Source organism: Lampetra fluviatilis, chromosome 14, assembly GCF_964198595.1.
Source record: "Lampetra fluviatilis chromosome 14, kcLamFluv1.1, whole genome shotgun sequence".
NCBI classification, from domain to species: domain Eukaryota; kingdom Metazoa; phylum Chordata; class Hyperoartia; order Petromyzontiformes; family Petromyzontidae; genus Lampetra; species Lampetra fluviatilis.
The window spans coordinates 14,938,415-14,957,146 of record NC_136288.1 but is presented as its reverse complement, the minus strand read 5'-3'; the positions used below and the strand labels follow the sequence as shown (position 1 = coordinate 14,957,146).

Below are 18,732 nucleotides of genomic sequence, written 5' to 3'. Positions count from 1 at the left end.
CCCACCACCACTGCCACTACCACGGCACATCAGATGGCCCAGATCTGGAGGCAGAGGGAGAGAGGGGGGAGAGGGAGGGGAGAGCGGGGAAGATGCCGACCGCTGCGCTGGCTTGAAAAGGTGGCTCCCCTTGGGGGTTGGGGGAGCAGATAACCCTGACTCCCCCCAGCGCAATGCCCCTCCCCCCCTCCTCCTCCTGCCCCTCCCCCACCCCTGGCCAGCAGGCACATATGGCCACCGCTCTGGCCGTGGGCGACGTGTGGGCGAGTCGGGGGAACGAGCGAGGGATTAATGTTTGGTGAGTGAACAGTGAGCGGAGAGTGATAGGTGTTTCAGTAGTGCGGTGAGCGATAGGTGGGTGAGTTGGTGAAGTGAGTGATAGGTGGGTGAGTGGTGAGGTGAACCAAGTGCGACTGGTGACTGAGCAGGGAGGACAGCAGTGGGTGTGCGGAAAGTGAGCGGAGGGGTGAGCGGAGGGGTGAGCGGAAGGGTGAGTAGAGGGGTGAGTAGAGGGGTGAGTGGAGGGGTGAGTAGAGGGGTGAGTAGAGGGATGAGCGGAGGGGTGAGTAGAGGGGTGAGTAGAGGGGTGAGTAGAGGGGTGAGCGGAGGGGTGAGCGGAGGGGTGAGCGGAGGGGTGAGAGGAGGGGTGAGTAGAGGGGTGAGTAGAGGGATGAGTAGAGGGGTGAGTGGAGGGGTGAGCGGAGGGGTGAGCGGAGGAGTGAGCGGAGGGGTGAGCGGAGGGGTGAGCGGAAGGGTGAGCGGAAGGGTGAGTAGAGGGGTGAGTGGAGGGGTGAGTAGAGGGGTGAGTAGAGGGATGAGTAGAGGGATGAGCGGAGGGGTGAGCGGAAGGGTGAGTAGAGGGGTGAGCAGAGGGGTGAGTGGAGGGGTGAGCGGAGGGGTGAGCGGAAGGGTGAGTAGAGGGGTGAGTAGAGGGATGAGTAGAGGGATGAGCGGAGGGGTGAGCGGAAGGGTGAGTAGAGGGGTGAGCGGAGGGGTGAGCGGAGGGGTGAGCGGAGGGGTGAGCGGAAGGGTGAGTAGAGGGGTGAGCGGAGGGGTGAGCGGAGGGGTGAGTAGAGGGGTGAGCGGAGGGGTGAGCGGAGGGGTGAGTAGAGGGGTGAGTAGAGGGGTGAGTGGAGGGGTGAGTGGAGGGGTGAGTAGAGGGGTGAGTAGAGGGGTGAGCGGAGGGGTGAGTGGAGGGGTGAGCGGAGGGGTGAGCGGAAGGGTGAGTAGAGGGGTGAGCGGAGGGGTGAGTAGAGGGGTGAGCGGAGGGGTGAGCGGAAGGGTGAGTAGAGGGGTGAGTAGAGGGGTGAGTGGAGAGGTGAGTGGAGGGGTGAGCGGAGGGGTGAGTGGAGGGGTGAGCAGAGGGGTGAGCAGAGGGGTGAGTAGAGGGGTGAGTGGGGGGGTGAGTAGAGGGGTGAGTAGAGGGGTGAGCGGAGGGGTGAGTAGAGGGGTGAGTAGAGGGGTGAGTGGAGGGGTGAGTGGAGGGGTGAGTAGAGGCATGAGTGGAGGGGTGAGTGGAGGGGTGAGTGGAGGGGTGAGTAGAGGGGTGAGCGGAGGGGTGAGCGGAGGGGTGAGCGGAAGGGTGAGTAGAGGGGTGAGTAGAGGGGTGAGTGGAGGGGTGAGCAGAGGGGTGAGCAGAGGGGTGAGTAGAGGGGTGAGTGGAGGGGTGAGTAGAGGGGTGAGTGGAGGGGTGAGCGGAGGATGTGAGGTGTCTGAAGGTGTCGCTTCTAAAGGGCCCGTGTTCGCTACAGTGTAGAGTTAATTCAAACTGCTCTTTGGGGATTTCGGCCTTCCTCAGTATAAACTCTTGATGAATGCACATCGACAAACTCAGAAAAAAGTGATTAGTTATGAGAAAGATGTGTGTTGTGATGTGTGTGTCTAGAGGTGTTTGGGGAGTGGTGGTGTAGCGGTAAGTGCGCTAAGCTACGGACACGGCCACCCGAGTTCAATTCCCGCTCACGGCCAACGCCAGTGACAATTATTTGAATTGGTCCCGAGCCTTCCCTAGGTCGACTCAGCCTCAAATGAGTATATGGTGCGGTGTGTAGACATCGTCACTTCGGGAGACAAAGGCGGCCGGGCGTGGTACTTCATAAGTGCTTACGAACAGCACTTGCCCCAACAGTATGTTAAGGCTACATGGGGGATCTTTGTCTTTGGTGCAATTTGTGTGTGGGGGGGAGCGGTGGTGTCGTGGTTGTGGTGAGAGGGGAGCGACCACCCCTCAACATCAACAACTCGGCGTTTGCTCACCCCACTCGCCCTGCCCACCGAGCCTCACCTCCCACTCGCCCTGCCCACCGAGCCTCACCTCCCACTCGCCCTGCCCACCGAGCCTCACCTCACACTCGCCCTGCCCACCGAGCCTCACCTCCCACTCGCCCTGCCCACCGAGCCTCACCTCCCACTCGACCAGCCAGCGAGTTGCGAGCACAGAGCGGACAGAGATCCCTGTGAGGCCCAGCCCTAGGGACGCGTCTGTGGACGCGGGTGACTCAGCTGGCAATGTTTGACAGCCACTGTGGACCAGCCTCTACAGCAAGGTCCCTCCTTCCCATTGTATCTCCGTTTGCTCGGTGTTTGTTGGTCTCGTTTAGTGTGGTGCTGCACAGCGCTGGAGTGGGCTGAAGGATGGTGTACAGCAGGATACGTACGACTGGTGCTGTCGTTTGTGATGTGGGTTTGTGTGTGCGGTGCGGTGTGGGGGCGAGAGCAGTGGAGTTGACCTGAGTAGGTAGGAGTGAGTGGGGGTGAGTGTGGTGAGGCTGGGATGGGTGTAAGTGGAGGTGGGCATACATATGAGGGTGTATGTGTGTGTGTAACAAGCTCAGTGTGTGCGAGAGGCTGGTAACCCTTTCAATGTTTTACACCCACCATTACCAGTAACTTCGGTAGAAAAACACGCACAGACACACACACTTATGCGCGCACGCACCCACACACGCACGTGCTCCCACACACGCACACACACACACTACCATGCCACTATGCAGAGCGCCAACAGATTTCCTTGACCCCCGACCCCGGCCCATGCCCGACCCACTATTTGTCGCCAAAAATGAGCAAGGTCACCTAATCCAATAAAGGTCGCGGCCTCTCACCCCCTCCCTTCACCGCAGTGCCCCCTGTCCCCCCTCCTCCTCCTCCTCACAAGGACATCGCTGACCCCTCCCCCCAATCACTTCCAATCTCACAGCCACAGCCTCCCCCCCACCCTCCCCACTGCATCATACGCAGAAGGTCACCAGTTTTGTGGGCCCAGGTCTCCCCGGCGCGGCACCAGGTTTCCGCACGGAGCCCCCGCGGGCCGGGACGGTGTCGCTCGCGTCTCCCCCTTCCGGCCCGGTGACCCCAAGCGAGGAGGCCCGCTTATCCCGTCCGTGCGTCTCTCCCCCGGCAAAGGGGACCCTTCGCCGAGTCCCCCGGGAGCGCCTGGGCGGCGGTGGCACGCGCCCACGCTCGCTCGCGGCCGTGGGCTTCGGGGCGCGGACATCGATCGTTATCGACGCGGCGCCCGCGGCGATCCTCTCCGCGTTAGGGACGAGAGCCCCCCCCCCGCATGTGCCCTGTCCCCGAGCCCCTCGGAGCCCCAGAAACCCCGCCCACCGCGGGACCGGCCCCCCCCCTCTTTCCAAACAGGAAGCCACGAGTGGCCACGCCGGTGGCATTTGAGCGCCGCGATGCCATTTGATTTGGGGGGGCGGGGGTGAGGTCTCCGTGGAGGGCGCAGTCTCACCCTGCAAAAATTAAATCTCGACTTCGATCGCTCGGTGAATAATTTGCCTCGCGGTGAGCACGGTGACACAACTCCAGGCTCGGTGCAGGGGCGGAACCCCGGTTTCCCGTCAGCCCCGTTTGGTAACGGTGCGGATCGGCACAGTCCGCGTGGAATTGCCGGCGGCGTCGCGAACCGTCACCTGTCTCCACGCCGGCGTTGCTCAGTGGTGCTCCGCTGGCCGCTCCATGGCTCCGCGGTCGTGTCAGTGGTTGAGCTCCTCCCTCCTCACCGCCATTCGCGCCGCCACAGCACCGCAAGCGCCGACGCCGCCAGGCGCTCGGCTAAATGACACAGACGCGCAGATTGGGCGGCATGCGTGAGGCGGAGAGCACGGTGATACGCGCAGCCACGCACGTGGCCAAGGTTTATTCGCTCACCGAATATTCTGAGGATTTCCAAAAGACTGGAATAGGCGGCAGGTGACGAGCAACCACAGTCAGACGTAGACCCGACGTGATGTGCCAGGTGCAGAAATAATATCCGGGTCACCGACCCGGCCGAGAAAAGGCACAGCCCTGGAACTGACCGCTCGTGCCACTGCGGGCGGAAGAGTCCCCTCCAGAGGGAGCTCCAAAGGGCCCCTCTACAGGGTATGAGGCCTTCTCTACCACGCTGGACAGACATCTTGGGAGAGGTCGTCGGAGCACCCACACTTCACCCCACAACACGCAACCTGCCAACGGACTGCATTTCTGCCTGACAGGCCGAGATGAAAAAGCCTTGCGCGCAAACACGGGACACCCCGAGACTCTGCAGACTCCCTTATCCCATCCTCCTCGGCCACCTGCGCCCAGTGTCCACCCGCGCATCCCAACGGAGACCCTAAGAGAAACGCACGCTTCGGAATTCGCCGACCACGCGTGCGCGCCACGGCTCCCGGCCACGGCTCTCATCGTCAAACTCAGCCGAGCTCTCGGGAGTAAAGCCAAGTGTGAACTGGGGAGTCGCGTTTCCACGCTCGGCCCCCCGAGCGCCGACTCTTCCCCCCAACGGAACTGGACGGAGCCGGCACCGCCTCGACACGGAACGTCAACAACCATGGCGAGCTCCGGAGGGCAGCCCGAGGAGGGCAAGGGCAGGGTTGAAGGGTCCCCGAGCGGCTTCGAGCGGACGCTGCGAGAGGAGGGGCGCGGGGCGGGTGTGCAGGTGGCGATCGTCACGGCCCGTGCGGGGTCAGCGTGAACCTCAATCCACAGCGCAGGCCTCGTGGCTTATGCACGCGCGTGTTTGTGTGTGTGCGTGTTCACGTGTGTGTTTGTCGTGTAACGTGTGTGTGTGTTTGGGTGTGCATGTGTGCGTGTGTTTATGGGGGAGCGGAAGTGTAGTGGTTAGCGCGCTGCGCTACGAACCCGGCGACACGGGTTCCATTCCCGCTCACGGTCAACAACGGTGACGATAATCTGAACCGGTTCAGGGCCTTCCCTCGGTCGACTCAGCCTTATACGAGTACCTGGTGTGATGTGTAAACATCGCCACGAGGGAGACAAAGGCGCCCGGGCGTGGTGCTGGTTCCCTACCCCCTCGTGTGCCGTGCCGGCCTTTATAGGTGCCACTCGCTAACAGGACTTGCCCCAACGGCCTGATAGGGCTATACGTGGGATTTTTGTCTTTGTTGTTTTCTTCATGTGTGCGTATGTACATTTCTGTGTTTGTGTGTCCGTGTGTCATATTTGCGCGTGTGTTTATGTGTAATGTGTGTTTATGTGTAATGTGTGTTTATGTGTAATGTGTGTTTATGTGTAATGTGTGTTTATGTGTAATGTGTGTTTATGTGTAATGTGTGTTTATGTGTAATGTGTGTTTATGTGTAATGTGTGTTTATGTGTAATGTGTGTTTATGTGTAATGTGTGTTTATGTGTAATGTGTGTTTATGTGTAATGTGTGTTTATGTGTAATGTGTGTTTATGTGTAATGTGTGTTTATGTGTAATGTGTGTTTATGTGTAATGTGTGTTTATGTGTAATGTGTGTTTATGTGTGTTTATGTGTAATGTGTGTTTATGTGTAATGTGTGTTTATGTGTAATGTGTGTTTATGTGTAATGTGTGTTTATGTATGGCGTGTATGTGTGTTTATGTATGGCGTGCATGTGCGTTTATGTATGGCGTGTATGTGTGTTTATGTATGGCGTGTATGTGTGTTTATGTATGGCGTGCATGTGCGTTTATGTATGGCGTGTATGTGCGTTTATGTATGGCGTGTATGTGTGTTTATGTATGGCGTGTATGTGTGTTTATGTATGGCGTGTATGTGTTTATGTATGGCGTGTATGTGTAATGTGTGTTTATGTGTAATGTGTGTTTATGTGTAATGTGTGTTTATGTATGGCGTGTATGTGTGTTTATGTATGGCGTGTATGTGTGTTTATGTATGGCGTGTATGTGTTTATGTATGGCGTGTATGTGTAATGTGTGTTTATGTGTAATGTGTGTTTATGTGTAATGTGTGTTTATGTATGGCGTGTATGTGTGTTTATGTATGGCGTGTATGTGTGTTTATGTATGGCGTGTATGTGTGTTTATGTATGGCGTGTATGTGTTTATGTATGGCGTGTATGTGTAATGTGTGTTTATGTGTAATGTGTGCGTGTGCGTGTCAGGGGAGTGGTCGTGCAGTGGTGAGCGCTCTGCGATATGAACCCGGCGACCCGAGTTTGATTCCCGCTCACGGTCAACAACAGCTACGATTATCTGAACCGGTCCTGGGCCTCTCCTGGTTTGACTCAGTATCAAATGAGTATCTGGTGCGGTGTGTAAACATCGGCACTAGGGAGGTGGCTGGGCGTGGTTCTGGTCTTCATAGGCGCTTGCTAACAGCACTTGCCCCAATAGTCTATTAAGGCTATCCAGGGATTTTTGTCGAAATGTGTGTTTTTTGTGTGTATCTGCTTTTGTGGATGTGTTTTTACGTTTGTGTGTGTGTGTGCGCGTTTGTGTGCGAGCGAGTTCATGTGCGCATGCACAAACCAAAACACATCCTCCCCACCATCACTTACACCGCACGCACGTATTGCCTCACGTGAGCACGTGTGTGGCACGTGTGTGCATGCACACACAGTAATGTAGTCACCCACGTCAACATTGTGGATTGACCACGATAAACAGGCGGTTTCACAACAGCTCACACTCAACCCCCACAAGCATTCATATTGAAACACAAAGACAAAGATTTCCCGTATAGCCTTTACATACTTTTAGGGCAAGTTCTCTTAGCAAACACCTATTAAGAACAGCACGGCACACGAGGGGGTGGATGGCCAGCACCACGTCCGTCCACATGTCTCCCCAGTGACAATGTTTACACCCTCCACCAGATATTCATTTGAGGCTGAGTCGACTTAGGGGAGTCTCAGGAACGCGTCACCAGGTTCAGAGAGTAGCGTACTAACCGCTACACTCCCGCTCCCCCTCTAGAACACACACACGTGCAGGCACCTCCCGCGTGCCGTATAAGCCACGCGTGCCGTATAAGCGACGCGTGCGGACACGGAACCTCAGACACACCGACGAGGATTGCGCGTGCGGTGACGGGGACTCCTCGCTGGCCCCGCGCGTCCTCACCTCCTCCTCTCTCTCTCTGGGCGCCGAAACGGCGATGCTGCTTCTCCGGCGTCGCCGACGCCGCCGGCGCCGCCGCCGCGAGCGCCGCCCGAAACGCAACGGAGCCGCCGCCCCCCCTCCGGTCACCGAGGTCAGGGGTCAGCGGCGCCCCGTCAAGCGCCGACCTTGTCCACCTCCGATTTACAAACCCGGCGCGGTCGCGTCGGTCGCTCCGCCACAAGCGTCGCGAGCGGCGCGCGGGGACCGGCGAGGAGCGACCGGCGCGCCGGCGTCGTCGTCGCTCGAGGGGGATCCCGGGCTGCCGGCCGGGCCGGCGTGGCGCTGGGAGTGACGCCGCGTGAATGGAGGTGATGGTGACTCTCTCGAGAGAGATTCCCTCCTTGCCCCCCTCCACCCCCACCCCGCACAGCCCCAGGGAGTTCAACAGACGAGCTCTGATACCATCAGCAAATAGCTGCCTACCTCATCAGCTCCACCGCCCACCCCCCCAACAAAACCACCCCCAACTGCACACATTCCATACCCCGCCTCCCCACCACCACCACCCCCTTTCACAAAAAAGGACAAAATTCCAAGCTTTCCCCCCATCCCCAAGAGCACACGCGCGCACACACGCGCGCACACACACACGCGCATGCACGCAAGACAGCGACCAGCACGCGCTACAACCGTACAAAAAACCGGATCCAGCTGGCTTTTGTAGCAACGTTCTCTTCACCTCCTGGCTGCCTCCCTCTTCCCACCCATCCCACGAAACCCACGAGCACTGTACACGCGCCGCGCACGCCGACACGATCGCTGCTTCCGTGGCGCACGTGGAGGCGGCGCAGGGGCAGCCTGGCCACCGCCGCGGTGTCACCGCCGCGGTGTCACCGTAGCGGCCTCGCCGACAGGACCACGGCTCGGGCTCGCCATGCCAGCCTCGCCAATAAAGCCTCGCCACCTCCGACAGCCTCGCTCGGCCACATCACCCACACCCCGAGCGCAGCCTCCACGCGGAGTCCGAGGGAACCGTTGGCCTGGTCCTTTCCATCTACGAATCTCGTCAGGCCTGGGGCTCAGAGAAATCCCCCCCACGTTCTCGCGAGCTGCACTCCAGGAGACTTATTTCTAATGCGGAGGGAAAAATGTATCAATAATCGCAGTTACAATGATTATCTACGCGGCGTCAACATTCGACCGCATCTCAGGCTGGAAACGAACGGCCGGGGCCCTGCAGGGGGGCCCTCTCCGCGGGCCCGGGGCCCTGCACGCGACGGGCCCCGAGGTGCCACCGCCTGCGCCACGCCGGTGGCCGCAGAGCTCACGGACTCGGCTACCTCGGTCGCATCCGAGGCTCTCGATCTCTCGTCCAGTGTCACCCCTAGCACGGGGAGCGTCCCGCGGCACGCGCCGGGCGAGCACAAGCCGGAATGCTGTGACATCTGTGGAAAATAGCTTTGTAGCTCATTGGACTCCTCCAGTGTAAATACTCCGATTCTGACGGGCAGCGCGCGGCGCCTCCCCGCCTGCTACGTTCCGCGTGGGGCCACGGCTCCGTAACTTGAGCCGGGACTCCCGTCCAACGCACCTCCTGCACTGCGGCTGCCCTGGCTACGAGACGCGTGCCGCCTGCTCCCGTCTAACAAAACATATTCGGTGAGAAATGAAGCCCAGGTCATGGCCCGAGGGCAGCGGGTTCATGGTGACAAAGTGGCGAACGACCGCGGCAGTCAGCCACGGGGAAGGGAGCGATGGCACCGGCGGCGCAAGGAGCGCCGTGCAAGCCGGCAGCAGTGTGCGCGGTTCAGGCAGCAGCAGCAGCGGCAGCAGCGCGGGAGAATAAGAGGCAGTGACGAACAAACGCAGGAACGACAAAGATCCAAGTGTCAGGCTGGAGATGGGTCAGCGCAGACTAAGATGACACGAGCTGGTTTAAGTAAATACGCCCTCCATGAATCATTAAGCGCAAAGGTTGATCTACCTGAGACCCACAATGAGACTCGCGGAGTCAGCAAGATTTTGTCAGCAAACACGAGCGGGTGCCGAAGGGAGAGAAAAAACCCCAAAGCGTTTTCATAACATTTCTAAATAAACTCCGCTCGTGTTTTTCTGCCTGTGGAATGTCACGGCCGCTCGAGTCATGGTTGCGAGCCACTCTTGACTGCGCGTTGGAGAGGAGCGGAGCCCACCGTCCCCTGCCTCCACGGCCATCGCCGCCTCCTCCTCCTCCTCTCTGTGGGGTCGTCACCGCGCTCCGCGGGGGCAGGGAGCGGCGCTGGGGTGCGCGGGAGACTTGGAGGGGCGGGGGCGGCAGCGGCCACGTCGGTTTGACGCGGCGGCGCTGGCTGTGTTTGTGTGCGCTCGTGTCGTGACACCGCTTTCTGTTTATGTCTTAACTCCTCCGCACAAGCAGAGGCTCTCGCCGCGTTAATTTTCCCCACGACGTTTGGCGGGCGACCCCGACGCTCTCCGCCAGCTCCTGAACGTGCGCGCGCCTCGCTCTGACGTGGCGGCCACAGCCGTTCTCGTCCGGTGCGGCGTTGGTTTGCAAAAGCAAACATCGCGGCCGTCGGTTCTGGCCAGAGCGAGAGTCCGACTTGTCGTCTCAGAGAGCCCTTCCCCCATCACGCTTGGCTTGGGTAATTTATTTAGCGCGGCGCAGTAAATGGGAGGGAATAGATGCCAAGTGGTTAGCACACTGACCTCTGAACCCAGCGGCACGAGTTTGATTCCCATCGACGGCTAACATCAGTGGCAAGCGATATCAGACACGATCCTGGGCTCTTTCCCTTCACCATCCTGACGTGGTGATGTGTGGTCAAAAACCCAGATGACCGACACAGAATGGGAGGCCTGCATTCTGAAGAGGAATAAGGAGAAGGTTGTAAATTATTTGACTAATCGAGTCATGTACGAGTGGGGAGATGCGTAAAGTGTCCACGTATCATCGTGCGGGCACACGTGCGTGCACATGCGTGTGCATGTGGTTTATATGTTCCTGTGAGTGTGCGTGCATGCGTATCTCGGCGTGTGCTTTAATCTGCGTAAGTGTGCATCTGCAAACACGTGTGCAAGTGCGTTTCAGCCGCTTGTGTTTGGCTGGATAAATGGGTGCGGCACAGGCTGGAGAAGAGATGGACTGATTTGGAACGGGGGTTGTGTGGAGCTGGGTGGACTTGCCGTGGTGTCAAGATCGGCGTCTATGGGGGAGACTTGTGAAGGACGCGACTGACAACAGCGGAGGATGGAGGGGCGAGGCTCGCAACAACGAGCCAAGGAGATACAACGCAGCAAAGCGGAAGTGGGGAGCACAGTTGGGGCATCTGTCAGCCATCTCTGGCAGTGAACCCATAACACCTGGGTCTGTCCTTTGACCGCCTGTCAGCGAGCCTTCGACACTTCATGTGGCTTCAAAGTACACCTAGCCTGGCACAGGCGCTGGAGTGACATCACTTGGTGGCGAATGGCGGCTGTTGTTGTCGTGTTCGAGCGCGCTTGCGTACGTGCTTGGGGAGAGGGCATTGTATACCGGGGAGGGCAGCGGGGATGCGAGTCGCGAGGAGAGGGGATCGGGGAAAAGGGGGAGGAGTAGGTGGAGGGAGGGGAGGGGTCCTTGGGGAATGCTGCACTCATTTAGCCCCTCGGATACACCCCGGCCACTCGCACAGGACGAGCCCCCCTGGATCACCCCCCCCCCTCTCCCTGATGCGGTACCCCGCACCCGCTTTGAAGAGCGCCGTAGAAAAGCCGAGAGGAGCGGGATTGGGATGGTGCGAGGCCGAGTGGACGCTCGCGCTACTTCTTCGACTTTCCACATGCACGTGCCGGGGACAGCGACGTTACGGCTGCTGCTCTGTACGTTTCTACTGCCACACATTCTGCAGTGGAGGCACGGCAGTGGAATAACCTCTGCAGCTGGCCGTTGGCATGGCCCATTCGCAATCCAGCGGCCGCACTGATTAATACCGCGGGTTCATTGACCGTAATAATACATGCCAGAGAAGGCCATTGTGTGCTGGCATCAGAGAACAAATTCGAAATGACACCGCAAAATACTACGACTGGCAAACTCATTGCCCCAGGTCACTGTTGCAAACGAGACTCCTACCCTGGTCTCCCGAGTTTTCACCTGGTTGAACAAAATTGACTTGATTTAGCCACGGCCTGAAATCTAACTCGGGTCGCCGAGTTCATAGCACAGTGCGCTAAACCACTGCCCCCTCGCCAGGCCGCCTGAGCTCCGTGCAGCGGCGTTCATCCTCCCAGGGCTCCCGGTTGCCGCAGGGGAAACCGTGAATGATCTCATCCGCTACACAGGGACGCGGAATTTCCATTGCTGGTCGGCGGTTGACGGTGGAGACGTGCAGCGGCTGCTCTGACGTCCGAGTCTGTGCGCGGGTGCCGCAGGATCTCGCCGAGTGCCGGGGCTCTCTCCCCGGAGGGTCCCGCCTCAATGGGAAGCGGCCGAGCGCGCGGTTTGGAAGAAAGGGCAGCCTCCGCCGTCAACGTCGAAGCCCGGCCGGCGCCAGCACGCGGGACGTTCCCGTGGCAACGCGGCGATCGGTCGTGACGCCGCCAAAACGGTGACGCCGTGATCGTTCGCGGGACGCTCGCCGTCGCGCGTCCCGGTTGCGTCGCGCGCTCGGCTCATCCGCGCGCAGCAGTCGCGGCAGCTGCTTTGGGACCGCACGCTCTCTCTATTTATAGCCATGCCAGAGATTGGCCAAATGGAATGAGACGGCAGCGCAAGTGGCCGCACGCACGCAACCGCCGGCTCTCGCTCGCTCGTCGGGGCCAAGGCTGGAGCCACGGGCGCTCGGGGGCGGGGTCACTGCGGGGGTCGCGGGGTCATGGCGGTGTAACGGGCGCCACCGATTCACGGCGACGGTGTGGCAGAAGTAAAACGACGCGAAGCGCGGCGCCCGGGGTGGGGCCGATCGGCGGCACGGCAAAGCACCTCCTGGAACTCTACGGCCACGTCACAGAGTCGCTTAACCTCCACGAGTGTCTGCCCAGTCAGAGGCGGCCTCCTGCTCTCGCGCTGGAGGCCGACGGATGGGCCAGGGGGGCCCAGGATTGGCTTCAACCGGGGACCTGGGCAAAGGAGATAAAATCTGACCTAAACACACCGCTCGTCTTTTAAAAGCCAATAACAACAAGGGCTTGCCGCTTTATTGGGGCGGTGAGGGCACGTGGAGGTGGGGCGCGGTGGGGGGCGCTGCGGTGCGGCCGTGGTGTGGCGTCACGGCGGTTGGGGCGGCGTCGCATCTCCCACCGCCTGTGAGCCCCCTCTCCTCCTCTCCGCCCGTGACTCCCACTAATCGCCGCGGCCGCCACCGCCCAGATGCCTGGGATATTTTCGTTCGCCGGATTCAGCCCTGGGTGGCGCTCTACAGCCACGAAGTGCGGGAGTGTGGCATGCGTGGCGCAGAGGAAGGAGGGAGCAAGGGGGTGGAGAGGAGGGAGGGATCTGTGGGTCGGGGCTAGGGGCCACATCACCCGGCTACGAGCCGATTGTCATCTCTCAGCGCCCACGGGATGAGCCAAACGGCGGCTGTGGGGAACAGATAAGCACTACCCTCGTCCTGCTGGGTCCCACGTCCATCGAGTGTCGCTTTAAGGCGGGACTCGGTGTCACACCTTCACGTGACACGGTGAATGACACGGTGAGTGACACTGTTAAAACATTACTGTGCCTCGACACTCAAACTCACTACGGGTTATGAAATGTTGGTGCTCTCACAGGGGAGGTTGATGATCAAATAATCTCACAATTTTACGAATGCCACACCAAGGACCATGCTAGGTTAGTTGACTCTCGGGCTCCTCTACCCTACGCTGTTGCCGCAGGGCGACTGCCTCAAACAGCCCAGTAGCAGCGTCCTTCACGAGCCTGCTCCACAGAGGCCGATCTTGACACCGCTGGTACCAGTGATTGACAAGTCCGTTCAGCTCCACATCCTCCTGTACCGCATCAATCCATCTCTTCTCTAGCCCGTGCCACGCCTGGTTAGCCCCCACAGATCGCGCACACCAACACGCCTGTATAGGCAGATATGCATACACTGGTACAGCCTCCATGAACTGTCAGGACAAGTGCTGTTAGCGAACATCTATTAAGGCCGGCATGGCACATAAAGGGGCTTTGGGGCTAGCACCACACCTTTGTCTCCACACCAGTTACTTGTTGAAGGCTCAGCCCACCTGAAAAAGGCTCAAGACCAGTTAAAATTATAATCGCCACCGATGATAGCCACAGGCTGCCGACCACTTCACCACCGCTCCCCGTGCACGCACGCAGGCGGCACACGCACGCACACGCACGCACACGCACGCACACGCACGCACATGCACGCACACGCACGCACAGTCGCACACGGTCGGCAATGAGGACTCGAGGAGAGTCACAGCCCACAGGATGGAGGAGCAGCAGGAGCAGGAGAGGCCTAAACTCCAGGGTGAGGAGGACACTGACGGCGATCCGATTGCCGAAGCTCACTTCCTGTTGCATCGTCCTTCCTGTTGCAACTTGCAACTGTACGACCACAGGCTGCTGCATGTCAATCTGTGAAATGTGTACTGCGAAATTGCTGGTGCACGGTGCAAACTGCTGCAACTCATTGCATGCTGCTGCTGCCTGATGCAATAAAGCAGCTTCTGGCTGCTTCCTGCTGTTCACTTCTGTACCACAAATTCTATTTGCATTCTGCCGTCTGATCTACTCTGCTGCCTGATGCATGCTACGGCCTCCTACTGCTCATGTTATTTCCTGCTGCTACTGCTTATTGATGTGCACTCCTGCAAGATATAATTGACTGCGTGATGCATGCTTCTTGCTGGTGCTCCTGCTGCCACTACTGCTGCTGCTGCCACTCATACCACTACTTCCGCAGCTGCTGCTATCGATGTACTGCTGCTACTATTCCTGCTACTACTGCTACTATTCCTGCTACTACTATTCCTGCTACTACTGCTACTACTATTCCTGCTACTACTGCTGCTACTATTGCAGCTGCTCTTCCTGCTGCTACAGCTGCTGCCGCTGCTACGACTGCTGTTACTGCGGCTGCCCTTCCTGCTGCTACAGCTGCTGCAGGTGCTGCGGTCCCCGTGCACCACGACAGGGAGGTCCGCTGGGCCTCTGCTGCGTGCGGCCGCACAGATGTCACAAAGGCCAACGAGATTAGCGGCTCCGGCCCAAAGTTAATTAGATCGGCTGCTAAGCCACGGATTAAGTCAGGCAGAATGCCACAAAGTGGACCCCCCACCCCACCGCCCCCCTCCCCAAAGGATTTTTTAAAATGTCTTTTTTGAAAGCCCAATGGCAAACACGCATTTGTCAGAGCAGAGGAGGACTCAATGACGCGGCGGTGGCGGCTTGTGTGGGCGAGGGCGCGGTGACCGCGCCGGACAAATGTGGCCAATGACTTCATTCCTCATCGGATGTTTTGCGGGTCGCTGGTTAGACTGCAGTAGGTGGCATTTGACCAGAAGTGGCGACAGCCGTAGCGAGTGGAACGCTGGATGCGGTGTACCTGGCACGGTAATATTGTGCGGGTCGTCGGTAGAGACTGAAGTAGTTCGCAGGTGTTGCCACGCCAGATGATTTGGTGATTGCTACTGCCGCTGCTACGTTGGCAGTGGTGCTTAAACAACAACAAAAACGAATAGGCAACATTTCGGGCAATGGCCCTTTTTCACAGCACAGAGGCAGTGTTATCGACGTACATGCTGAGTCTTCTGTTTGTTGTCGCCGCTGAAACTCCTGGAGCCGATGTAAGAATTCAGCCGATCACACACCTCGCTCTCCTGCCTCACCTATGCTGAAGCCCAGCACAGGTGCATTCACGTGCGCGCCAATTGTTTAATGGTTGCGTCGAGCTCGCAATTATTCGCGATTTACACATACGGCACTCGAATAATACGCTAATATGACACTGAGGCCTGAGCGGAGAACTTCCGAAAGCACAAAAACAAGACGGAAGATGCAGTACACAGGACAAGGTGAAGCCGGACCGTGACGAGCCATGGAAGCGCTGCCCCCCCGGCTCGAGCTCCCTCCGTCCGATACGGAGCGGCTTCTTCTTCGTGCCGCCCGTACATCTATAACCCTTCCGCGGCTTCCCTCCCTCTCAGGGCCTTGACCTCCGAGAACCGTACAACCGCCGTGACCGCCACCCGGTGCCCGCGACACGATCCCCAAACTCTGGTCACGCCGAGCCCTCGCCGCTTGTACCCGCGCGCGCCTCGCCCACGCCTCGCCCGGCCCTCTCCTGTCAAGCCTTTCCCGCCACGTCGCATCCTCCTCCTCCTCGCCGCCCTCTGCCAAGGCCCTGCCAAGGCCCTGCCCGGCGCCTGCCACAGAGCGCCGTTGGCACTTTCAATCATTAACCTCGCAGGGGGGCCAACAGAAGGCTCGCGCAATCCATCACCGGCGCGTTGGCAGAGCCCTCGTAGCGAAAAAACGTCAAGATCAACAAAGAGCCTCCGAGTGGCCAAGACGGATCGCTCAGGAAGTGGTGCCGCCCGGCCTTTGTGCGCGAGCCACTTGTGTCCACTTAGCATCACAAAGAGAGCCGGGCCCAGGCGGTGGGGCTTAAGTAAGAGAGGGAGACCGGGGAGATTGGGGGGCCTGCGGGCACAGGGGTGGAATGGCTCGCGCCCCACCCCCTGTCCCCGCGCCCCCCCTCCAGCCCGCTGCCACCTCCACTGAACACCGGAGGCGGCGCCCAATGACGACGGTGGCGACGATGGCGGTTGCGACGGTGCACCTTTACTCCGAGGTCATGTGCAGCAGCAGCGGGGTAGGGCACCTGGGCTGGTGAGAACCCAGGGCTGCTTCAAATATTAGTCACCGATGTTGGTTGTGAGCAGGAATCGAACTCGGGTCGCTGGGTCCGTGGCTTGGTGCACGAACCGCTGTACCCCCGCACTACCCCACCACAACCAAAAACAAAGATCCCCCATGTAGCCTTTGTCTCCCTAGTAATGATGTTTACACATCGCACCAAGTACTCATTTGAGGCCGAGTCTCACACACACAGACAGCCACAAATACGATCACGTGGACACGGATCGTCACCGGCCTCCTTGGCTCGGGCCAAGGAGGCCGGTGACACGCGGCGATCTTTCAATCGCTCCGTGCGTGCGTTGCCTGTTTGCACGAGAGTGCAAACAGGACCCCTTTGAAAAAATAAATCAATACAAATTAAACATTAAGACATCCAAATGCTCAAGCCAATTTACACGCAGGCTTTTCTCTTACGTCCGTTGTCCTTCCTCGCACCTCCAATTCGAACGTTTGGCTACGTACGGTGCGAAAGAATTTCAACATACACATAGTTCAGCATACATAATGGTTTGTTTGAGACGTCCATGATCAAATCATCTGCGATCAACTCAAATGCAATTAAATCATTCGCCATTAAATCACGCGAGTCCACTCGACTTGGATGCCAATGCCTGGTAAGTAACTCGAGACGTCGGCATTCTGATATGGCGTTCTAAATATAAGCACCAACAACGGGAGCTTTGCCCTCGTGGCGATGGGGCCCACACCCCGAACAACAATAGCATCCGCTCGGAACCAAAACTCTCCCCTCGCCCCTGCGGTTTCTCACCAATGACCGCACCCGCCGCTCGGCCAACGCAAAGAATCCAATTGCTCTGCAGCGATTCGTCACTGCGAGCCGGCACCGCGTGTGAACACCAAGGGCAGCCACGCGCGACCCCCGGCACGCCCTACGCGCACCACGTCTTACGGCCACCGCGATCGGGGCGGGCGCTCGCGGGAGCCGAGGTGGGCCCTGCACCCCCGCGCTCTCCGTAGCCGCATCTCACCACCGCGTTGGCCGCGCACGCTTAACATCTCTGCTGGCCCCCCCCCATCCGAGAGGAGCTGCAGCCGCGCCGGCTTTTGCGCCGCTTCAACCTTCGTAGCTTCGATTTTACATCGGCACGCCGCTTCACCTCTACACCGCGTCGGCACGGGCCACGTACCGAGCGCTCTACCTCCGGTTGCCATCCCACCAGCACGTCCACCGCATTGTTTTTGTCAACTCGAGTTGGCCCAGGAAATTTGGGCTGCAGCCCGAATTCCCTGGTCTCGTTTCAACGGGAGCCAGCCTGGATTCCAATCGTATAAATCAGGCTGAGCAGAAACCAAGCAAGTGTCAATGAAAGACGTGGATCAATTAAGTTCACACTAAACTCGTAGCGTTTAACGTTCGACCGTGTCAGCGAAGTGGTCTTCATATTTACCGTGCGAGCGTTGCAGGGAATCCTTACTTGGAAGTGTTTCTGAGCAAGCAATGCCCCATTGGACGTAATAATTTGAGTAGCTCGGAATTTCACGGAATGCTAATTTAGTTTCACCAAATCGAGTCCTGGAAGAAATCCGACCAACTCAGGGCAACTCGAGGTCAAAGTGACCCGGGTCTTACTGGAGGAGATACATTTTATTTGGCCCCCCATGAAAACTTGGTGCGAAGGGGAAACACCGTTCCCACGGAGACATCTCTGGTTCAGATGAAAGAGTCCAGCGGCCGGCAGCGAGACTCCACGACAGAGCGGCACGTGCGGACAAACTTGTCGGCGCACCCCTCGCGCATCGGACGCAGGCGCGGCACGCGTTCCCTCGGCAGATCCGCTCACGACGTGGCGGCGCGGCAGCGGGGTCGTCCGGAGGATTCCAGTCGCAGGGATCAAGCGGGGAGAAAACGCGGCCCGGTGGACCGAAGCGGAGAAACGACGACGCCCCGTGTCCTGCCAGTGCCCGGGCGCGAGCGAAAGAGCGGCGTCCGTTGCGAACGACGAACGTGGCTCTGAACGACGAGGTACCAGTCGGCGCTCGAGCGGCTCCGGTCACCGTGCCCTCGGGGGCCGCGCCGAGCCACGTGACGCGCTACACGATACAAAATTAAGCAACGTAATTTAACGCTTGCGGAAAGACGCGGGAAGTGGCGGAGACGCGGGGATCGGAGCGGCGATCGAGGCTCGGGGGGGGTGGGAGACGGGGCGTCGCGCGTGCACCGCGCGGGCAGCACCGGACGCCGCCGTCGGCGCAACTAGGGGCGTGCGTCAAGTTTACTGGCAGAGAGCGAGCGCGGTTTCGCCGTGACACGGCCGTAAGCCGAGCCCGGTCGCGTGGAATTAGCGAGACGACGCGGCCGCCGCTCGTGTGGGATCACCGCACAATCTCTCCGGCTCCCACAAATCCCGGCGAGCGAATTTCAGAGAATTTCAGAATACGGCTCAGAGAATAAATAAAAATCCCTCGACAAAGGAGGCAGAGCGGAGACGCCGCATGTCTTTTTTCTGTGGCATAACGGCCGGCACACAGAGGTCGCCCCCCCCTCCACCGTACGCGGCGACCGAGGCTCCGAACCGATCCGCAAGCGCCGCCCCACC

The 18,732-nt window shown here is 59.1% G+C and overlaps 1 protein-coding gene across 10 annotated transcripts in view; it reads right to left on the bottom strand.

Annotated features, from left to right (window-relative positions):
* The window catches only part of GREB1L (GREB1 like retinoic acid receptor coactivator), an 84,277-nt gene that overhangs the window by 30,118 nt on the left and 35,427 nt on the right, over positions 1 to 18,732 (bottom strand). For 6 of the 10 annotated variants that reach the window (XM_078862799.1, XM_078862797.1, XM_078862802.1 and 3 more), the window contains one exon: positions 3,921 to 4,062. The exons of 1 other annotated variant lie outside the window; for it this stretch is intronic. Coding sequence is in view for 2 of the 9 variants with exons in the window: in XM_078862796.1 (XP_078718922.1) it covers positions 3,249 to 3,496 (248 nt within the window). In the remaining 7 variants the exon portion in view is untranslated. Of the gene's footprint in view, positions 1 to 3,248; positions 3,537 to 3,920; positions 4,063 to 4,477; positions 4,621 to 18,732 lie in introns of those variants that run through there. 3 more of the 10 variants (XM_078862804.1, XM_078862796.1, XM_078862795.1) reach the window with 3 other exon arrangements.